Source organism: Amblyomma americanum, chromosome 8, assembly GCF_052857255.1.
Source record: "Amblyomma americanum isolate KBUSLIRL-KWMA chromosome 8, ASM5285725v1, whole genome shotgun sequence".
NCBI lineage: Eukaryota > Metazoa > Arthropoda > Arachnida > Ixodida > Ixodidae > Amblyomma > Amblyomma americanum.
In genome coordinates this window covers 73,201,113-73,224,320 of record NC_135504.1, presented here as the reverse complement: position 1 = coordinate 73,224,320, position 23,208 = coordinate 73,201,113, and the positions used below count along the sequence as shown (strand labels likewise).

At 46.7% G+C, this 23,208-nt stretch overlaps 1 protein-coding gene across 1 annotated transcript in view; it reads right to left on the bottom strand.

The window, feature by feature from the left end:
• Positions 1-2,186: 2,186 nt before the first annotated feature.
• Positions 2,187-23,208, bottom strand: part of LOC144101916 (mitochondrial thiamine pyrophosphate carrier-like) — a 41,839-nt gene continuing 20,817 nt past the window's right edge. Inside the window, 4 exon segments of the mRNA XM_077635137.1 lie at positions 2,187-2,522; positions 2,524-2,565; positions 12,778-12,869; positions 17,177-17,360. Of these exon segments, the coding sequence (XP_077491263.1) occupies positions 2,325-2,522; positions 2,524-2,565; positions 12,778-12,869; positions 17,177-17,360 (516 nt within the window). The 3' untranslated portion in view covers positions 2,187-2,324.

The following is a 23,208-nucleotide window of genomic DNA, read 5'->3' as shown; positions in this document are numbered from 1 at the left end:
TCTAGACCTTTATTACAGAGCTCGTGCTCTGTCATGGCCCACTCGTAACAGCCCTTCAGATGGGAACGACCACTGTGACGCCATTTTCCACACGCTATGTCACAGCTCCTTTCAGTTGTGCCAGTCCTAAGCTCTCTTATTCTGTGCCGCTAAGAAGAGCATGCACTGTACACATCTGAGCAATTTATTGGTTCGAAATGCCCCAAGTCCTGGCAGCAAGACATGAACGCTGTGATCTACTCTTTAAAGAGGGTTATACACCAAAGTCTGAAACTAATGCTACACAGCTCTGGCACACACAGTCCAGTGCTACAGTGAAGGAAAAAAAAAGGTGGCACACGCAAAAGTAACCAGCCACTTGACGATAAGTCAACGCAAAGCCAGTGCAGTGTGTACCCATTGCTTTCTGCTATGACCGCAGCTGATGTGTTCTACGAAGTCATTGTCCCCATGCATGTGCTCAGGTTTTGTCGGCCAAGCTATGAGAACTGCTTTGTTACCGGTGCTTAGCAATGAGTCGTGCAGAGATTACAACTGGCTAGCTGCAGAGGGAAACTGCATGGATTGCGCACACAGGCCTGTCATGCATGGCAACTCCGCCTGTAGCTTCACGTTTGTCAGGTTGGCATTCCACAAGACAATGGCATCTGTATCATTCACACTTGCTACGATGCCGGGCACCTCACAACTTTCAGCTCTCTGTCTCGCATATAGACGCCTCCTACTAGGAGCAGACCAAAAATAAAGAAAAATGACACCTGTGGACCCTTAAAAAACTATCACCCACCTGTCTGTCAAACACACATATATATATATATTGTATTGCTACATACTATCACTGCTATTGCTTCTTGAGGTTGCTAGACCAGAGGGTGCGAGCTTTTATTTCCCATCGGTTAGGTTTCAGTGCAGCACAAAGTGCAAGCAGAAAGTTGTACAACCCTAATTATGTAATATTCAAAACGAGTTTGCAATACTAAAATAAAGTGGACAAGACACAGACTGCAGTCCATTTTTTCTACCACTTCAACTTTACATACCCTGCGACAGACTGCTTTGGATTCTTGGACTAGAGGAGGAACGAAAGGATGCCTTGCACAACGGCATCGGCGCAATTTCAAGCTACCTCTTGCTAGGGCTTCATTCATGCAAGAATTCAGCAGTAGCAGGATAAAACAATTCTCATGATGGTGGGCACAGTATTAGGAACCTCAGTGACAGTGCCCATCAGAAATCACTACACAACTTTGCTGTGTACCCACAGCACTGCGAAGAAACAAAACAGACGTTTGTTTACATGTTTTACTAGTACTTTACAGACAAATTACTATAGGACACAAACTACTTCACCTAGAAGCTCTATGTACACATGCGTAGCATGTACAGTACATGTTCCAAAGCCCACTTATAGAGGCTACCGAAAATGCATCACAGCACACTGATACACATAATGTCTCACACACGAAAGCGAGACCAACTATATTAAACAGACTAAGACAAGGCCTAAACGAACACTCGTTTGCAATTTACAAATCCTCTTCAGTGGAGAGGCTCACTAATGCATAGATAAGTTCACCACTTCGAGGATCACAGTCTGTGAAATCTATGCACACACTTCCTATGTGTGCGCTATGCAGATCTGTGCCATTGGCGCTCGTGGTGGAACTCTGTGCAAACTGCGGGGCACAATGGTCCGCTCCCTTCCTGAGCAGTGAAGAGACTGCACGTGACTCTGCACACTTAATCACCTACTTGGCGCAACTGTGCACAACCAAGTGTCGGAGCACAGCCTGTTACAGGCAAGTTATTTTTTCACTGGCAGGCGAAAACAGCATTTCTGCATTGCCTCGTGAGCAGTGTCATATGCCGAGAATGTACTCCTTGCTCCTGGTAAGTCACCTCTAGCTGCAAGTGAGCTTGGAAGCAGAAGAAGCCAGTCTATAGACATCAGGGGTAAGCACCTTTCCGTTTGCCACAGTGGCACCCACATGAACGGGGCCTACCGTGTGCGACGATGGAGCTTTGGAAAGCTCCACTTCCAAGACTAAAAGGCATGCCACCAAACAAACTAACCTGGCTGCAGACATCGGGTGCAAGGCAAAAAGCCGCTCCCCATCACAACAGCAGCGTTAACGTAATATTTTGCTCTACCCACTTGCCAGACAACCACCGTGACTTAAAGGGTGGCCAAGTTCCAGGCAAGGGTTGCCAACAAGGAGCCCCTGCACAAAACCGCCCTCCTGTGGATGCAGAGACCAATCTGTGCCCTGCAATCGTCTCGGTCCATTGAATAGATTGTGGATGTGGAGAAGTCACGGCACAAATCAGTCTCCGCTCTCCTGTGTAGTTGTGGTGGCACGCAGTCCGTGCCTGAGGCGCAGCATCTCGCAGGCACCCTCGTAGGAGGCAAAGTAGCACGAGGTGGTGGCCATGGCCTTGAGGGCACTGGGCAGGTAGCCCTTGAAGTAGCCCTGCACCCCCTCCTGAGTCAGGATGCAGCGGATGCAGTGCACAAAACCCCGTGTAGCGGCCAAACCGCACACCCTGCGCTGTGAAGCCCTGCACCTGGTGGAGAAAGGAGAGAGGGGGGGCCATCACTCAAAACTCTGGTGATCCTCGGTGGATCGTTTGAATGCGTAATATCCGAGATCAACACATGAAAGCTTGTTACACCCGAAGTGGCAACTTAGGTTAATCCATTATATTTGAGGTTACACATGAAAGTTCGTTATATCTGAGGTTAACACACATTACAGTGTCACACGTGATGGCAGTCGCTCTACTGCTCACACATTAATAAGGACCAGAAGCCGACCCTGCCCTCTTCCATAGCATCCTAAGCAATGCCTGTGCCATGGCCCCAACTCGGCGAACCGTGGTGGAGGCACAAACTTACTGCAAAGGCAAGGATAGTTCTCATCGTTCAGCTACAGCGTTAAGAAGGTTTGGCCTTTATTTTTCCTTTTACAATTCATAGTTTCTTTGGTTTCGTGTAGCCGTCAATGCTGGTGTCCCATCCCCGTGACCCGTTTGTCCCACTATCATTGTCCTGTCTGCATGCCCCAAGTTCTTTACGTAACGGTGCAAGATCAGGTAAATTTCAACCAGTACCAAGTGCCATTCTGAAATCTTGCACAATATTTGCCTACATGCTTAAATGAATAGGAAAATTATGCATAAATGATACAGATACACAATTTTAGACTATTCAAAACAGCTGAATACTGAATAGCTGGATACAGACTGGATTCCAAGAGAAGGCAAGCGTAGCAGAGGGCAGCAGAAAGTTAGGCGGATGGATGAGATTAAGAAGTTTGCGGGGATACGGTGGAGCAACTGGCAAAGTACAGGGTTAATTGGAGAGAAGGGGGAGAGGTCTTCGCCCTGCAGTGGGCGTAGTCAGGCTGATGATGGTGATGACTCTCAACACTGCAGTGGTAACCTCGTGGTTTGGGCATCCGCCTCGCACGCGGGAGGTGCAGGGTTTGATTCCCGGTGCTGCCGGGTTACAATGAGCACTAGCTTTAGCCTGTACTGATGTTCAGTTTATCTGGGCTGAAATTCTATTGATATAGGCCTTGGACCCTCCCCTGTGTAGATGAAAATACCTTGTGCCATGGTGCTCTTTGGCCGAAGCTGCACTTGCGCCACAAAAGCATCATCACGAATACTCTGAACGGTAAATGCACAAAACAAATGAATAGCAAACAATTCACAAGCTATTTTAAATATTTCCAGACGACTACTACACAGCAATGTCCGCGAAAGCTATCACAAGCTTACTCGCTTAGTGTGCACAGCAGCTGTAGCCCGTGATATTATTACCGCGTTAGTTTCACCTCCACCAAATATTGCAGGGTGGTAGTTCAGCAGCAGGAACAATAGGCTGTACACAGAAGACACACCGGAAACTAGCACTAGCTGCAGCGTCCTTGTCGTTGTCGACTGCCCAGCAACAGAACAACGTCCTCTCGGCTTCACGTGTGTGTACCGTAACAATATGGCAGTGAAAATGCCATCGAAGCATCTGCACCAACACTGCAGCAGATGTGTGTTGTGAACAATGTCTGTTAGCACATTGCTTGCTCAGAAGGCACAGATGTGTTGGCATCAAGGTAAAAGTGCTTGCAATTTTTTTACAATGGCAGCTTCCGCAGCATGGTGACCAAGAAACAAATAAATGTTGGCGTTTCACTTGTTGCAAGCGAGATATGTACTTTATTTTATTTTTATTTATCTACAGAATACTGGCGACCTTCCTTTCGGTCTAAGTAGGAAGGGCACCAATATACAACATATTTACTTGCATAATTTGCGCCCTGGTGTAATTTGTGCACTCCTTGTTTGTTATCCAGATTTATAAAAGAAACTTCTAGAGTCGAGCCCACATATAACGGCTGCAGTTATAGCGAACGCTCGCTTATTACGAATGAAGGCGATGCTACCGTCAAAATATGTATTACGGCAATGGCATTGCATCTCAGATACAATGAGCAAGTGAGGCCACACAACTCGCTTACAGCGAACGAGGATGTCCTGCAAATTCAGCTAGGAGGTCGAAAACCTCCGTTTCTTCCCAGGTGAAACTCCTAACTTGTCCAACTGGTTTATGGAACAAATACTCAGTTGATTTCAAATGGAACCAATTAATACTGAGCTGGTTCTCAACTGGTGAAGTTGGAACTGGAAATTTGTTCCAAACACTAGCTGGACCAGTTGGGATTTTCACCTGGAGAGTGATGAGCACCTCCATGACACCTCTTTCCCCCTTTCTGGGGAAACAATGCAACCATCCAAAAGGGGAAAAAATAATACAGGATGCAAGAAACGCCGACTACAGATGCTGCAGTCAAAAACGCATGCCTTGGCGCCTTGTGCTGGAGAAAAGTGCAGTATGCGTTGCGTTACTGTCGTGCGCACGAGCAAGGAGGCTCAGTGCTTCGGGAGCTACATTCTGGTGCGCTATAGGCACGACGCACAGGCCTGGATGATGCACAACATTTTTTAAAGCGAAAGCTTTACTAGGCCCTAACGTAGCTTGTCCGGCGTGTGTTTCATATACCCTTGAACCAAGGAGCGGGAAAAGAGGACGAGGCCACTGCCATGCTGCATGTGTTGGCATTGACAACATTGTGGCAGAGACGTGGCACTGAAGCTATAGAGGACCGCAGCTTCGCAGGGAGGCGCTGCAGGCGCCAGCGAAAAGCGCCCTATCCAGCCGACTCCTCACAATTGACCGGGCAGACCGGTCACCCCTCCCATTGAGGAGTTGTGCGAGTAGTACTCTTTCTTTTCTTTTATTTTTTGAAAAAGGCCAGTTCTGCACGTGCTTCGCATGCGTTGGCCTGCCTAGAAATGTGTATGCGCAGTCGCGTGCTATTTCCCTCGTGCTTCAATGCTGACGAGCTTCAGAGGTTTAGGGAAATGTACAGGTGTGATAGAAAGAAATGCGAACAGCACGGTGCCCACGCGCTGCGCAGTTGAAATTTATCTTGAATGCACTTAAACCTGGGTGACAACAAAAAGATGCTAAAGTGGTACATTATTGTATCATGGATGTCTCTAGAGCATTTGTGTTGCGAAACAAGTATAATCGTGACGGAAATAAATTGCAACAGCGGAGGATGTAGGTGTCGAGCTGTTCGCATTTTCTATCGCAAGATGTAGGTTCAACGAAAAAGGAAATTTTTTTTCGCAGTGCAAACTTGAAAAATGTAGAAGTGTTAGTGGATCAGGTCCACTCCATGGAGCACATTCTTGACGAAAACACCGTTACCGTAACGGAAAAATGTGTGTCACAAGTAAATTACAAGATCATTGAAGATGTGGAATTCGAGGTAAATACTTTTTTTTTTTTTTTGGCACGGTCATTTTCGCTAAATACTTAAAGGGACACTAAGGAGAAATTGAAGTTGGCTTGTATCGACTGAATACCAGCTCCTGATCACAACAACGCTGCTCTTACTGAAAACAAAGCTCTTGTAAGGTAGAAAATAGCAAGAACCAAAATACAGGTATCGCCGCCACAGGCCAATCTCGCAAGTACAAGCGTGAAGATGTAGGACAAGAGGCGCCACCTTGGAGGAATTTTTCTTCCTATCTCTGAGGCTGACAAAGGAAGGTTGCGCGGTTCAATATTGAAGTAAGTTTTGTTTTAAAACCGATAGTGCACTTTTTTTCACACACGGAGGGCAGAAGAAAGACAACCTGAATGTTGGAAGCAATGAAAACCGATGCTTGGCGGCGCCGCAGGCAGCCAGGAAAGTTTCGATTTTTTTATGGCGCTTCGTGTTTGTGAGCTTTGCGTGCCCATGGTTTTGTTTTTGACGCGTCTCAATATACAGGCGCCGTACAGCATAGGAACGCCAAGTGCCGCTTCAAGTGCTAGTTAACCTTTGAAGGAGCCTGTTAAGGCTGGTCAGATGATCGCCATAGTCGATGAAAAACTATGATGGCACGATGGTCGGTGATCGTACAAGGCAGTTCGCAGTATAAAGAGCACTTGTGTCTTCGCATGCTCGCCCGACGAAACATTCCCGGCTGTGCCAGTCAACTCCAAACTACTTAAAGGAAATGGTTTATTAGGATCGGGAGACAAGGTAGAAGGCAGTTAAGAAAAATTGCTGATGCCCTAACTCTGTTAGGCCGATATACGTAGCGAAAGCACGGTGATTTCTGCATCGGAAGAGTGCATTCACTAGATGCGCCTTTATTACTGGATATACCATGAGCTGTCGTGGCGGTGTCGTAGCGTCTCCGCCTCAAACGCCAAAGCCCTGGTTCGATTCCGAGCCTCGGCACAGGATTTTTTTTTATTCATTGAGTGGGCGGGGGGTTTCAGTGGCTCTCATAGATGCCGCCACCGAATACGTTGGTTAGCGGTTAAGCGCAGGCTCTGTTAAGGCGCGTTTATGCTCCGGCATAACGCGAGCGCTGCACGGTGATGTCACGTCGGCCAAAGCGAGACCCTCTATACTCCAACTGCGCTTGACCGCCGACGCGTTCGGCGGCTTCGGCGCACTCTGACCGGACTGGCAGAGACTTGGAGCATGTCTCTATATCACGCCGAGTGCGCCAGCCGCCGCTAGCCCGGCCAGACTGATCCGGCTCCACGGCGAGGTGCGCGTTGTGACGTAATTCTATAGCTTCGGCAGTTGGGCGGAGCTGTTCTTTTTGAGCTCTCGGCTAATTTAATCCATTCACAGTACAGTGGAACCCCGTTCATATGTTTTTCACCGGACGTGGGAAAAAAAAACGTAACAGCCGGGAAAACGCAACAGTGAGGAAAGCTCCGAAAATGAATGAAAAAGGTGCAGTTTCAACTATAGACAATTTATTTCCACAGAGTGCGCTTAGGACTTAAAAAAGTCCAGAATGGTGGCTTGCCGTGTCTGCCACGAGCCTGCTTTGCTTTCGGGCCGAAGAGCGCGGCATTCCCCTCTATCTCGGCACGCTTCGAGACGATGCTGTTAAGCGTCGAGGGTGGGAGACCAAGGTCCTTGGCAATGTCGACTCTCTTCCGTGCTGGCTGCCTGTCGACTGCGTTTAATGCGTCCAGCTTTTCCTCAAGGGAAAGCGCCTTCCGCTTGCACGACGCCATCTAAGCACAAGTTCGACGTTCACGAGGCTTAATGCACAATGACGATAGCACGACAGAAGAGGAGTCGACCCGTCCAACAACCATGCGGCGACCGTAAAAGTGAGAGCATTTTTCACGAACGGCCACCTAGTGGCGGCCTCTCGAACTGGCGTGTTGCTTCTTGCAGCCAGTTCCATGGCCAAGCCCGGCCAAGTACGGCCAAAACTCGCCAAAAGTCAAAATGGCGCTTGGAACGCATTGCCTACTTCAGCCCAGGCATGTTCGGGGTGCTAAGTTGCGACGTATCATGCGGGAAAGTTTTCACAGTTACTACGTAACAGCGGGGTTCCTTATACATTGGATCCTATGGAAGCTATGCCAGGACCGGATGAAAACGACGTAGCAGCCGGGAAAATGCAGCAGTGAGGAACGTAACAGCGGGGTTCTACTGAACACATATGAAGGTACATGCAAGTGGGTGAGAGAGCCTGATACAGTGGACCCGTTGGGTCTAGCGGAAGCCGTTGAAGCGTTGTGCATCGGCTTTAGTTTCAAGCCGCCAACTTTAAAGGGCCCTTGAGCACCCATCCGTCTTTTGTGGCAAATGAATAAATAAATAACTTGGCCCTTGCAACCGTGGGAGACCTCGACACCGCCTGCTGCACCGTGCAACCGCGCCGCTCAAGGAATCACAATCCGCTGGCCCCAAAGCCCCGGCCAGCCTCCGATGGGCGCAACGCGCCGACCTTGTCCTGACTCCTCGCGACTCCCAGCACTGGGGTTATAATATTTAGTTTGCAACGGCTGCTCACGGCGGAAGGAGGAAACGACCCGCCGGCGCCTAACCTAACCGTGCTCCCTCAAAAGCATCGCATGCTCTGTGGGGCTGAGGTTGCTGAAATGCAGGCCGGAGTTTTTGCGAGAGCTACGTCGTCGTGTTCAGGAATGGGACCCATTGTAACGCTGGCAAGACGCCGGTGCAAACATAAACGAAGCGATGGTAGCGACTCCCGATAGATGCCTTCAACGTGTGGCGGCGGTAGCCTTCATTTCGGCAGCTGCTAGACCGCACCGCTAGCCACCAGAAATCACGGAGTCTACTTTTACGTCACGTTTCACGTCACTCCGTCCTATGATGTCATAAGAGTTCTCCGTGACGCCGTAAGAGTTCTCGAGTTTGAATCGGAGCGGCGGGAAAAACTTTTTCAACTTCGAATCCAAATTTCTTTGAACTAAATGCATCTTCCGCGCCCGGACAAGCGGCAACAAAGCCATGAAATGCCGAACTATCAGATTTTGGTAACAAAAAAAATGTGATAGAGTTCTCCTCAGTGTCCCTTTAATTTTGTTGGGTGGCTGAGCAGTTTGGTGCAGGCAACAATGTTGCCCAAATAGTTTCGTTCTGTTCTTCAGTGCATAATAATGAAAATGAAAGGCTGAAGAGAAAAACGAAACACACACGAAATGCACCTACCAGCTGCTCGCTTATGGCTAACGGAAAAATTCTCTAGTTTGGTTAATCACTACGACTGAGTTAAACGGTCGGTATATTTATTTTAATGCTGACCATAGCGCACGAGTATCCCCCCAAAAATCTATGTGCAGAGCCATTGCTCATATGCAGATACTCATTCGTGTGCAAGCAAACATTTTGACTACTTTTATTTTTAGAAATTTTTTACATGTAGTAAAGTCGCTTCGGAAAATTGAGCTGGGCGTCACACATCGGAACAATGAGGCGATCACGACCTTGTCTCACACGCGTCAGCTGTTGGTGTCAGTTTCCAAAATAATTTTTTGCATTACCTGACCAGCGGAGGGCTTTACTGGCAAAAAAAGTAAAAAGCATTTTTGTTAGCGTGACTCAACAATTTTTTTTTGGGGGGGGGGGGGGGGGAGGACATGGTGCAGTATCTGTCTCATATATCCACGGACACCTGAACCATGCCATAAGGGAAGGGATAAAAGAGGGAGTGAAAGAAGAAAGGAAGAAAGAGGTGTCGCAGTGGAGGACTCCGGAATAATTTCGACCACCTGGGGATCTTTAATGTGCACTGACATCATCACACAGCACACGTGCGCCTTAGCGTTTTGCCTCCATAAAAATGCAGCCGCCATGGTTGGGTTCGAACCCGGGAACGCCGGATCACTAGATCAATTCCGGATCAGTAACAATTCCAGACAAAAGTATTATTGAGCGGAAAAGAGTGCATGAATGCATTTTTTCATGTACTGGAAGATTTGACTGCAACTATCTCCGGTCTATACGTTTGCATTTTTTTTTTTACTATTAACGTTCTTGCTATCGTCAGCTGCTCCATGCACGCGATGGAAAACTTTTAAAAGACTTGGCTACACACTGAAAGGACAGACTATTACCCTCAATATTTCCATTACAGTACCTTGCAATTTAACAATATTAAATTTTTTTTCCAAGAATGTAGGACGTGTTCAAGAAATCTGTAGAATTCCACTGGGAGCTCTTGGCCATTGGTGTTAAGAAAACTTTTGTGGCAGCCCCCAACACAACAATAAGTTTCTCCACTCTTTGAACGTCGCTGAATTCCAGCCATGACTCACAACGAGCGGCAACCCCTCTTTTGTGCACTTGCGAGCAGGATGGCCCGTGCTCACAAGAGAATGCCAGCGGTGCGAGCAGCACACGTACCCGTCGAGACGTTGCCAATCAATGCACTCCGCCAGCGACGTGCCCAGACAGAAGTTTGGATATGACCACCAGAGGAGGGATGGCACTGGCGCAGCAGGGGCAAACTTTAGGTGGGCTTCCCTATACACTGTTGGCGTTCATTGCATTCATTGGCGTTGGCAACATTCAAGGCTGTGATGACTTTGAGGAAAGGAGTGGCGCATAACTGGCTCCCTGGGTCAGTGGATGCCTCAATCCTCTTTTAGACACATGGCAGTGGTGAGAGAGGGACGTGGGCAGTGTGCATTAGCGCTAACAACGTTGTGGCAGACACGCGGCACTGCAGCAATAGGCCGCAGCGTTCACTGGGCGACCAACCTCTCGAGATGAACCATTAATTTAACTGCCACCTGCCAGGGTGGCAGCGTGGGAGTTCTCCCTATCGAGTGTCTGGAACGCACTCAACATTAGAGACGCCAAGCCGCGTCTAGTTGCCCGATACACCACAGCTTTCGCTCTCTAACCAAGTTCAACAGTAGTTAAACCGCAGCTAATTTTTTTTCGACGACTGTTAATCCTGTTTCACATGCAAGAAAAAATGCTAGCGAATCCTGCCACCACAGTGTAAAAACCTGTTTTGAGTCGTTGCGGCGGCTCGAGTGGCAAGAGCGCTGAGGTTACAACAAGTTGGAAGTCTTCGCTGCGACGCGCCTCTAAATTCGCTTAGTCGCTTGCATGTGAACCCACCTTTACACTGTCGTCAGTGTAACAGTTACACTGCGTGACTTTACTTTCATATTTTTGGCTGCAACATTGGAAGTCCACTTACTATGAACCTCGCATACAACGAATGCAATCCGTGAGACCGTCAAATTTGTTGTAAGTAGGCTCGACTACACTCGCATATTTTACTCGCAAGGCAGTCTTAGGAACACCGTGTGCAGCTGTGAAAGGTGCACGTGAGGAGGGGGACGAATCGTGTGCCGTTTACCCGTCTCGTTAGCGCTGGCAGTCACTCCCTCAAGCAGCAGATGACGCTTGATGTGAAGGCGAAGCCTCTTAACGTGCACTGCTGCAGGCCTGAGAATGCTGAGCAAAGCCTCGAGGTGGACATCTACTCATCTTAATCTAAAGACCCCACCATATCACAGCATCCCGTGGTTCTGCACCTCAATCTTCTGCAGTGACTGGACTTAATACGTGTAGCTAGCCACGGCTACTGACCTATACCTGCACCATCATCATCAGCATTACTATGCCCACTGCAGGACAAAGGCCTTCACTACATCTCTCTAATTAACCCTGTCCTGTGCCAGCTACGGGCACTGTACCGCCGCAAACTTCTCAATCTCATCCGACCACCTATCCTTCTGCCGCCCCCTGCTACGCTTGCCTTCTCTTGGTATCCACTCCGTTACCCTTATTAAGGACCAATGGGTATCATGACTTCGCATCACATGCCCTGCCCAAGCCCATTTCTCTCTCTTGATTTCGACTAGGACGTCATTAACACGCATTTGTTCCCTCACCCACTCTGGTCTCCTGCTGTCTCTTAGTTTGAATGGATTAGCAGCTTTTGTGATGGCAGAGAGCCAACGCGCACAGAAAATGGAACTCTAAAAAGCTAGAAAAGAGTGAAAGATGAAAGACACGTTTTGCTGCCACTCGCTGTTTTCACAAACAGAAAGCAGTGACAGTACGGGAAATTTGTCATTGAACATTACACAAAATGAAAGATCAGGTGCCCGAATATTAGGGCAACTTATCGAGCATTGGCCGCTAAAATGCCTTAACTACATGAAGGAGACGCGCGAGATGGAAAAAAAAAACTAAACATGTAAAAGTAAACAAAGAAAACCCACAACACTTGACGTCATCCACTATGTCACAAGTCTGAATTAGAGTGGCAGGGAAAAATACTTAAACTTTGATATTCACAGCACCGAAGCATTTCCTGCGGCCAAACAAATGTTAACTCAGTCAAAAAAACCCTAGCTACTGGATTTTACTACCAACAAAAACCTAATAAAGTTGTCTTCTGTGCCCCTTTCAGCAGATTAAGTTTTAGTAAATTGTATTAAGATCAGAGAACTCCATACTGGCAGAAAAAGCACAAGCTCCCAAGCATATCCGCTTCCAAGCCAAGAACAGTGCCTCCAAGAAGCAGATGGAGCTGAAGGAAAAACTGATAAAATACTTTTATGAGTTTGTATATGGCCGGATGCACGTCTTTCACTCCCTATAGGTACTGGCACCAATCACCACCAGGCTGTTTGTTTGTCTGCACAGCTGTGGTCTAACCGCTGTTGGTGCTTAGGATGTCAAGATATCCAGTCAGAACGTTAGGAGAGCGTGCTGGCAAAGGTGTCCGCAACAACAGCCCTCGTTGCAGGCAGTGCCACAGTAGAGTGTTAATGTGCCTTGCAGTTGCGAGAGTAATGCGTGGGATGGTGTGAGGAAGGATTGATGATGAGAGGAATAAAGATTGGGAGCCATGTATGTTGGGTTGAGCGTTGCTTCACCAACGAAGTGTGACAATGCATAGACCCACCTGCAGCCTCTTCTTGATGAGATCCAGAGGGTAGACGAGCGTCTTGGACACAAAGCCTGACAGGGCACCGCAGGCGACACTTTGGCTTATCCCTGCGCAGGAGAAAAATGGAGGAATTCAAAAGCACAATGCTGGAGCAGGGAAATGAGGAAGGAGAATTACGCACAGGTAAAACAGCGCAAGTAAATGACGGACCAGAAGAATGACACAGGAAAAGCACCAACTCACAAACAAGGCCTTAATTGTGAGCCAGTGCTTTATTATTTAAAACTTATAGGAGGAACAGAAAGAGTTATGGTTAATGTCTCTTAGCAGCACATGTGGCTACAATTAACACAAAGCAACTGGGCTTCTTTAATGTGTGCTGACAGAGCACTGCCGTTCTTGCATTTCACCTCCATCGAAATGCGGCTGCAGCGGCCGGGGCTCGATACCGTGACCTTAGGACCATCAGCCAAATGCCAAAGCCACCTGAGCCACTGCGGTGGTTGCAGCAGCCAGAGTCAATGGGGTCAAAGCTTGTCAGTGCTTTACAGTGGGGTCCTGCAGTTACGTTCTCAGGTGCTCCCACAGAGAAGCCACTGGCATATGTGTTCCGCACCAACTCATCGAAGTATGTGTCACGCGAACTCCGTCAGCTCGCTTATATCTCGGAGTTTACTATCGACATCCGCCATGTGAAAGGTGCTACCAACACCGCCACTGATGCCCTCTCTCGTATAGCCGCGGTAGGCACTCCATCTCCCACCATCGACGGGGCCGCATTCTCTTCTGCCCAGCAGAATGATCGTGAGCTCGCTGCTTTTCGAGAGAACCCTCGTTCTCTCCGACTGCGGCTTGTGCCCCATCCTAGCTCGCCTGAGCCCTTGTGGTGCGATGTGTCAGCCGACCTTCCCCACCCTTTTGTTCCGGCTTCCCTACGTCGCCCCATCTTCCATTCTCTACATGATATATGCCACCCAAGCATTCGAGCTACTCAGCGCCTTCTCACCCAGTGCTATATTTGGCCCAGCATCAACGCTGATGTGTGTGCTCGGACGCGCCTGTGTCTGCCCTGCCAGACGACCAAGGTCGGTCGTCATACCAAGACGCCTTCCCGAGCCTTCCTACCACTTGGCCGTCATTTCGACCATGTACATCTCGACATTGTGGGCCCTCTACACGTGTCTTGAGGCTACCATTATATCCTGACCATGGTTGACCGCTTCACTCACTGGCTGGAGGCAGTCCCCATTCCTTACATCACTCGCTTCCCCCGTCTCTGTCTCCGTTTCCTGCTGCACTTGAGTACCTAACAGTTCGTGAGAGTAGTGGCAAGCCACACGCTCTGCGACACAAGTCATTGTTTTTGCGTCGCCGGTACCGCCACCACCATACACATGTTCCGACCTCGTGGCCAGCCGCGTCACATTCGACATTCCGCATGTATACGACGCCTTTCAGCGCACGTACGCTTCTTATAACGTCGTGCTTCTTCTAATGTCATTCTAATGTCGTCATCCAGCGAAATCCCACACTTTGCAAACACCCACATCACTAACGACATGCTGTGGGACCGCAGCACGACGGCAGGGCTAGAAAGGATGACAGCGCAAGTGTGAACGAGTAGTCCCGTGACTAATACATTTTCGTTTTGGAATGTGGCACAGGCACACCTGCACGGGGCAGCCGATAGCGGCTGGTGATAAACGGCGGCCGCTGGATAATGTTATCGTGTTCAACTACTCGAGGACAAGCTTAAACAACCTAGAAGTTTTTTTTTCCGAAAATATGATATGGAAGGGCCAACTAACGTTCGAGTCAGCTTACAATCGTGTAAATAGAGTACATGCATAGTGGAATACCTATGTGTGTTCTTTTTTATTTTTTATTGGCAGTCCAGATATAACGATAATCAGCTCTAACAACCGGATTTTCCAGTTTTCTCAGTATCGCTATAAGTGGACTGCACTCTATCACTCTGAAGAAGACTGGTCCCCAGTCAAAACGTCAGTAAACCCTTGTTACATTTTTAAGCGTGTGTCAGTCTACTTCAATATAACTTCTGGTTCACAGTACCTTCCTTGCAACAGTTATACATATATCCTTGACAAAACACATAAAAAGCTTCAGACAGACAGAAAAACACAATGGCTAGACACGAGGAATGGCCGCTATAAGTGCTAGCGTGCTAGAACAGCAGACAGAGATCCATATTTTTTTTTTTTCAAGCGTGCTTCCAGACTACTACGTTTTATTCTTTCTGCAGCTCCGGTTAAAGCGATACAGTCGGCTTATACTGTATTCTTTTTGCACAAAATGGTGAAATTTATTTTCAGCTGTATTTTCGCATCTTTTATATTGTATTGTTACTGATGCATGTCAAGTCTACAGGTTGGATTTTTCATTTTAGACTGAAAAAAAAAAAAACAGCAAAGACAGTTATGCCAAATTAATTTTCCAAATTAAATTAAAAAGGTCAACATTCCTGGTAAGTAAGCCATGGCTAGCAAGCTACCAAATAGAAGTCACGTGTGGTCTCTCAGGCACACACTGGCGCAGACCGGGAGGCCTTATCTCCTTGCCAAGCGTCATCTGCTAGCATAGCGCCATCTGCTAATGGACTGCTATCACTTGCTTAGGGTGGCTACTTTGTTAAGAAGGTATTCCCACTGTATGCATGATGCGTGTGTACAGTTTCGTGCCGACGTTGGCTTGTTACTGCTACAAAAATTGTCAGTGTCCTTACATACAGTGGACAAACCTCCTTAACCTAGTAACAGCCCTAAGCAAGTGGTGCCAATCTGTGTGATCAGACCAAACCAAGCACCAGATGATGCTTGATGTGAAGGCGAAGCCTCTTAACGTGCACTGCTGCGAGCCTGAGAATGCTGAGCAAAGCTTCGAAGTGGACATCTACCCATCTTAATCTACCGTCCCCACCATCTCACAGCATCCCATGGTTCTGCACCTTAATTTTCTGTTGTGACTGGACTTCATACGCACTCAGTGGCTAGCTAGCCATGGCTACTGATCTTATACCTGCATCATCATCATCAGCCTGGCTACGCCCACTGCATGACAAAGGCCTCCACTATATCTCTCTAATTAACCCTGTCCTTGGCCAGCTGTGGCCATCGTATCCCCGAAAACTTTTATGATCTAGTCCGCCCACCTAACTTTCTGCCTCCTCCTGCTACACTTGCCTTCTCTTGGAATCTACTCCGTTGCCCTTAGGGACCGGTGGTTATCTTGCCTTTGTATTACATGCCCTGCCCAAGCCCATTTCTTCCTCTTGATTTCGACTAGGGTGCCATTAAAACGTGTTTGTTAACGTTGATTACGCAAAAGTCCTAACGACAAGGGAGGAACAAAAAACAATGGGACAGGTGCCAACTTTCAACTGAGGTTTATTTGCCCAAACCCTTCCACTTTTATGAAGCACCTGAGCCGTATCACAGAAGCCTATCACCAAAACAAAAAACAATCATCATGCACACTATTTGCGCAGCTGCTGACTGGCAGGAAAACAACTCAGCACAATAGATCACGCTACTCGAAACAGATGAAGCAAACTTGTTGGACTGAGTACCAAGATTATCTGAGCGCACAAAAAAATCATTAACAAACCAAGAACGCAAATTCATCCATGCAATACAAAAGCGTGCTTGTCCAAAGCAATAATCAACCTTAGCTACAGTAGCTATGAGCCAATTAGCCCAAACCAGAGTATTTCTTACTGCATTTGTTCTCTGACCCACTATGCCCTCTTGCTGCCTCAAAGTTAAGCCTATCATTTTCCTTTCCATAGCTCGCTGCATTGCCGACAATTTAAGTTGAACCCTTTTCATTAGCCTCCATGTTTCTGCCCCTTAGGTGAGCGCCGGTAAGATACAGCTGCTATGTACTGTTCTCTTGAGGGATATACTATTTCAACACAAATTTTAGAAACACCGTTTGGCATATTTTTGTCTTTTTTTTTAGTGATAGCTACACTACGTCAGCACTTCGAGCCTTCAGCGTGGCACCCCTTGAGCTGCATGGCGGCGCTGTGGCTGGTCACGTGGTCGGTCACGTGGTGCGGAGCAGCTACCGGCGGCGCGGCGTGCCAGCAAAACCGAATTGGGGGGGGGGGTGAAAGAGTGAATCCATGTCCAGGAACGAAGATGAAGAATGAACGCCCACAGAAGCGGAGCGGCGAAAGACTGACTTTGCAATTCAACTGTGCGAGTTCCACTCGGCCAGGTGTAGCTATTGCGTCACTCCAGGTTTAACCAGAGCAAAAACTCTTTTGCAGTTCAAACCAAAAATGCCAACCTCTGGTTACAACCTTGAAGAAGGCCGGTGGCCCAGCAAATCCCGCATAACCACCAACGCTACATAGTATCTGGGTGGCACAGCAGCAGTAGTAAAGTGGTACCCGTGACGTGGCTCTCCGGGTGTAGCAGCAGCTCCCAGAGGTGCACAAAGAAGTGGTAGAAGGCAAACTGGAATCCTGACAGGGGTCCGATCTGCAGTAGGGTGGGTAGCAGGCCGCGGTAGAAGGCCCGCGGGCCCTCCTGCCGCCACATGCAGCTCACCGCCTGGCCCACCGACCGGTACGTCTGCATGCACACACAAAATACCCCACATTGCCATGGATGCAACGACACTGCACCAAAAATTCACAGCAGCACCGCACCAAGAAGCACAACATGCCTGCTCACTCACTGAGGAGCAGGACCATGCACTCAACACCACTGCTGGTTCACTGCTACTGACAGGCTGGGCACAGTCGTGTCCTGCTTCCTTTTTAATATCCTGTCCATTCTATGCTCTCTGGTGTGTCATGATAGGCACAGATAAGCGACGCTACCAAGTGGAATTGGCTGCATAACAAGTTGTTCCACTTGGTAAAGCATCATCATCAGCCTGACTATGCTCATTGCAGGATAAGAGCCTCTCCCATATCCCTCCAACTAACCCTGTCCTGTGCCAGCTGCGGTCACCCTATCCCTACAAACTTCTGAAACTCATTCGCCCACCTAACTTTCTGCCACCCCCTGTTATGCTTGCCTTCTCTTGGAATCCACTCTGTTACCCTTAAGGAATGGCGGTTGTGTTGCCTTTGTGTTACATGACCTTCTTCTCGATTCTTTTTCTACTTTATTTGTTTATTTCATACTGCACATCATGTTACAGATCCAAGCAGAACAAATATATATGCAGATATTACAGATCCAAGGGCAACAAGTAAAAAGAACTAAAAAAAAGGCACGCGGAATGACTATGCACTGACATTCATAGTGTTGGTGAATTCCACTCGCTAATGGTATGCAGGAAAAAGGAAAAATTAAATGTGTCAGTTCTAGCAAAGTACGGGGTAAGTGAACCGGGTTGATGGTGACGTGTGATGCGTGTAGCTATAAATGATAAGTAGGGTGGAGGAGCAAGAGTCAATTTGCTAGGAAAGAAATTCTCGTCGAATATTTTTTCTCCTTGCCTCAAGAGGTTGGATACCATTAGATTTCATTAGCTCAGACGGAGAGTCAAATGGTGAAAATTTAGAATAAATAAATCTTACAGCTTTCCTTTGGATTCTTTCAAGTATCTTAAAATTGGTTTTAGTAAGAGGATCCCACACCACGCATGCATATTCGAGCTTAGGCCTGATTAGTGAGTCATACACGAGCAGTTTAACCTGAGCGGGGGCTTTGGAAAGTTTATTTCTTAAAAAACAGAGTTTACGAGAGGTGGAAGATCAGATATTTTCCACATGTGAATTCCAGGAGAGATTGTTAGTTAATGTTACTCCAAGCTATTTAAAGCTGGAAACTTCATGTAATGGGGTTTGTTCAAGCTGATACCTGTGATCAAAAATTTTTTTTTTACGTGTCATGTGAAGGAACTTTTTTTTTCTTTGTTTAGGGCCATTTCTGGCACCATGTAAAGATGTCAGAGAGATATATATGCAATAGGATACTGGTGATTAGAACATGTAATGTCACGGTACAACAAGCAATTATCCGCAAACAAACGAATCTCTATGCCAGGAACAGTTGCGTCGACGATGTCATTAATATACATAAAGAAATAATAAAGGTATAAGTACACTTCCCTGAGGCACTCCAGAAGCGACTGCAAGAGCATCCGATTCCTCTCCATCGATTGAGACATACTGCTTATGGTTAGTTAAACAGCCTGAAATCCAGGTAACTAATATCTCAGAAAGGCCAATAGGCTTTAGAATTAATTTATCATAAGGGACTTTATCAAAATCCTTGCTAAAATCTAAGAACATGAGATCAACTTGGCCATTTCTGTCGAAGGTTAATGCAAGTGAGTGAACGATTGTTACTAATTGGGTTACTGTTGAATATCCTTTATGAAAACCATGCTGAAATTTGAACAGAATGGAGTGCCAATTAAGGAATTCATTTATTCGATCAGCAATAACGTGTCCAATTAATTTACAGCAAGATGATGAGGGAGATTGGGGGGTAGTTTGATAGCATTAAACGATTGCCTTTCTTAGGCACAGGGACGATTTGGGCGGTCTTCCAGTCACCAAGGATGCTTGAAACATTACATACAAAAACTTTGCAACCGATTCGGCATATCAACGCAAAAAAATGTTCGGAATGTTATCAAAGCCACATGATTTTTTGGTTTCCAAGTTCAGTAGCATAGAACATACCCCAGTGTAAGAAATAAAACTGACTTCTGTGTCATGAAACTGTGCGACTGGAGGGGTACATGAACTTGAATTTGAAAAGACGCTTTGAAAATATGCATTAAAATGCTGCGCAATGGCTCTCCGGTCTGTAATTATGGAACTGTTGACTGATATCTGCGACACAATGGTCTTTTTTCTGCTCATTTAATTCCAGAGCTTTTCTGGTGCACTCTTTATAATGTTTGGTAGAGACGTACTGAAATAGTGATTTTTCGAATCACGGACAGAATGTGAAAGATTCTCCTGTAATTTACTGATTATGCTAGGTTGCACTTGCTGCTTTCTTAATTGTTTTATTTTGTGCTGCTGGTGTATGATATCATGCATCATCCATGGTGTCTGTTAACTTTCTTTCGTTTGTTCAGCACAAAGTTGTCAATGCAGTAATGGCACGGTCCCACAGGATGCAGGCGTCAGTGTCACCGAATCCAGTCAGACAGCTTTCCATATTTTCTATTATGCAGGTGTCACTGGCACGGGAGTAATCTTTAAAAGATTTAATCGAAGAATCCTGACATTTCTTAGGCGATAAAAAAGGAAAGCAAACATCTACTAAGTAATGATCAGAGAGCCCCTGCTCAACTTGTACGGAAAATTTAGTGATATCACGTTTTATAAATACCAAATCTAGAACAGAACTGCTTGAACCACGTAGACGTGTTGGCTTGTCCACCACTTGAATCGAATCATGTGCTAGCATAACATCGAACATGACATCAACGCTTTGGTTATGATGGAACATGTTTTGAAACAGCTCCCAGTTGACGCCAGGTAAATTGAAATTCCCAATTAGAAGAGTTCGGCTCTTTTGAAATTGTGACATATGTATCTGCAGTTTGCTTAAGTAGCTCGGTGAGGAATCAGGAGGCCTGTTGATTGCGTACAGAACAAAGCTACAACCCTAGCATTTCAGTTTTATGCACAAGCATTCAAGGTCAGTGACATCGTCGAGAATGAAAGCATCTATTTGATTTTTAATAAGCACAGCAACACCACCTGCCCTAGATGACCTGTCATTTTGGAATACCTGATATGTGGGAGGAAAAACTTTGTTGTCTTTTATTTCACTGTGAAGCCAAGTCTCCGTTATTACAGCGATGTGAGGATCATATTGCCCAAAAACTGTTTCAAGGCAGCCTGTTTAACTAATGATGCTTCGAGCATTTAGTAACCGCATGTTTCTTTTGAGTTTGAGAGTGACGTCATGCCCGATATTCCAAAGCGGATGATTTCACACCGCTTAATTCCATATCATGAGTTTCAACAGAGTGACTAGCCATAACTTGAATGCGCTTGTTTTGCATCTCATCCCAAACAAAAACACCTTTTTGATCCTCAGCCTATCATGCATCAGAAAACCTTCCTTTTAGCATCCCTTCCTGCCTTTGCACTTTCGCACAACAGCTTGTGTTTTTGAGTCGAATGGGAATAGTCATTTTGAATGAAGATACTGGACTCCTTTAGTTTTTTTTTTCAGCTAAATTTTGCAGAGTATGATGACTGGTCTTTTCCCGCTCTGAATGAAGATTTCAACTAGAATGTCATCAACCAGCATCACGAAAAAAAATTAGCTTTGGTTAAACCTGGTGAGAAGCGAAATAAAACTCAGACCCTGCATCGCTGGCTAGATGTACTGACTGAAGTACTTTCTGCAGTTTCTTCGCAGTAGCGCTCTTCCGTCGTTTCTCGACATGTTCTTCTTCTGTCTCTTCAGCACAGCGCTACTTCCTAGCCTCGTTGAAGCGTTGAAGCTTCACTTTCCGGCACGCTATCATGGCAGGATGTTCTACTCCGCCATCGCAAAACCGGTTTCTACCCCACCGGCTTGCCCGTTGGTATATAGACAATTAGACACAGCTCTCCATTGACGTCACAGACGGTGGCTCCGCCCTCGTTGTCAATCAGAGTAGCTATCTCCATGATTGATGTGCTTGTTTAGTCATATTCCTTTTATATGCCATAACCGTCACACAGCATCGCAAGTTGTCCCAGCTCTTCAACCTTTGACCTTCGAGAGATTTGGGGGGTGGCCCACCATATTGGTTTGGCATATATGTGCCACCCTGGCCTACGTGACTTTGCTTCATTGCCTACACGACTTTGCTCCACGGTCTGATATCTAAAGCTTTTAAAGGTCATAAACGGAATTGTACTACCCTCTTGAAAACCTGGCATAGTGAAGCTTTCGCTTCAAAATTCACTTTCAGTGTGCCGCACTTAAACAGATTTAGCTGGTTATATTTGTCGCAAAATCATGTCTAATGGCACTGGCTATGCTACAGTATGCTACGGTAAGCTGCACATGGGCTGTGAGAGATGCTGCAGAGGAGGGCTCCATGCTAATTTCAGCCACCTGGCATTCTCTAACACGCACTAACACCACACATGGCCTGATGATGACCCACAGGTGTTTCTGCATTTAACCTCCAGGATTCAATTCGGTAAGCTTGGGCTCAATGAGCTGAACACTAAAACCACTGAGCGATCATTGCGGGTCGACACTGGGTTTCTTTCATCCTCTTTCAGTCAACGACTTGATTGCCCACGGACTCGTGTGGTGCAGCTTCCCTATGCCACTTGCACTTGACTACACAGTACATCACAGTTTCAGAGCAACCTGCGCCTCCTTCCTTCTGCGTTCATAGCCCGCTTCACCTTTTTTTTTTTTTTCGTGCACACCCCGCGCTTTGCCTCACGGCCCCAAGGGCTTTGAGAAGCTCGCTTCTCCTCACAGCTTCCGAGCTTGGTGATAAAGCTATTTCAAAGAGTGCCGTTTTATCGTCTTTGGTATGCATTCACCTCCGAATATCGGCGTCGCAAGTGCCGCGTTGTCATCATTCCGCGAGAGGTGCGTCGTCACGGCCAGACCCGCTTTATCATATCCACTTTATTTGAAAGAAATCTTCACTGTATCAAAAAAAAAAATGTACAGTCGTCTATGGGAGGTGAAATGGGACTGCAGTTTCGCTTTACTATATCCGGGTTTACTATAGCGGGTTCTACTGTATGGGAATTAACCCATTACACTATCGCATCATACACTTAAGGCAGAGCTTTAGTGTCCCTATGGTGTAGTGAACTATGAATAACAAATGGAGAAGTAGGCAAAACTCTCTCTGCAGTGCCACTAGTGCAGTAGGCTACTCAAAAAATAATCCTTGCAACAGATAGACGATCACAGTGTAAAAGTTTAAAGGCCAGTTGAAATGCCCCGAAAAACAGCTGGAGCTTCCTGCCAAGAACAGTATGATTGTTCTCATTGTGGAATTTTTTTTTTTCAAGCAGAAGAAAGGTGTTGTGATATTATTGCGCAACCGTGCGTCACTTGCCAGATGCCCTCGAAATCTATTTTAGGCATTCCACATTTCAGATAAACTGGAGCTCTAGACTATGATGGTCCATGAACATACACTGGCTGCACAACAAGGACCCCGAGTGCAGTTCTGGAGGGTGGCACAAGCTTTCCCTCTATGCCGAGAGTGCAACAGGGATGAAAGCATTTCCACTTCCATACGCTACTACAATCACATGCAGGTTGGTTTTACAACTTTTACAGTGACTGCCGCTTCTAATACGACCACTGCATTTTTTGCTTAGATTAGTATTTGCCATATGTCCTGCATTCATGCTACAAGCAAGTACGTTCTATCGATGTATATTTCGCCTTTAAGTCTTACCGGGCGCAATAGTTTCTTTTAACTTATTCCTTTGTATATCATAATGTATTAATTAGCTTC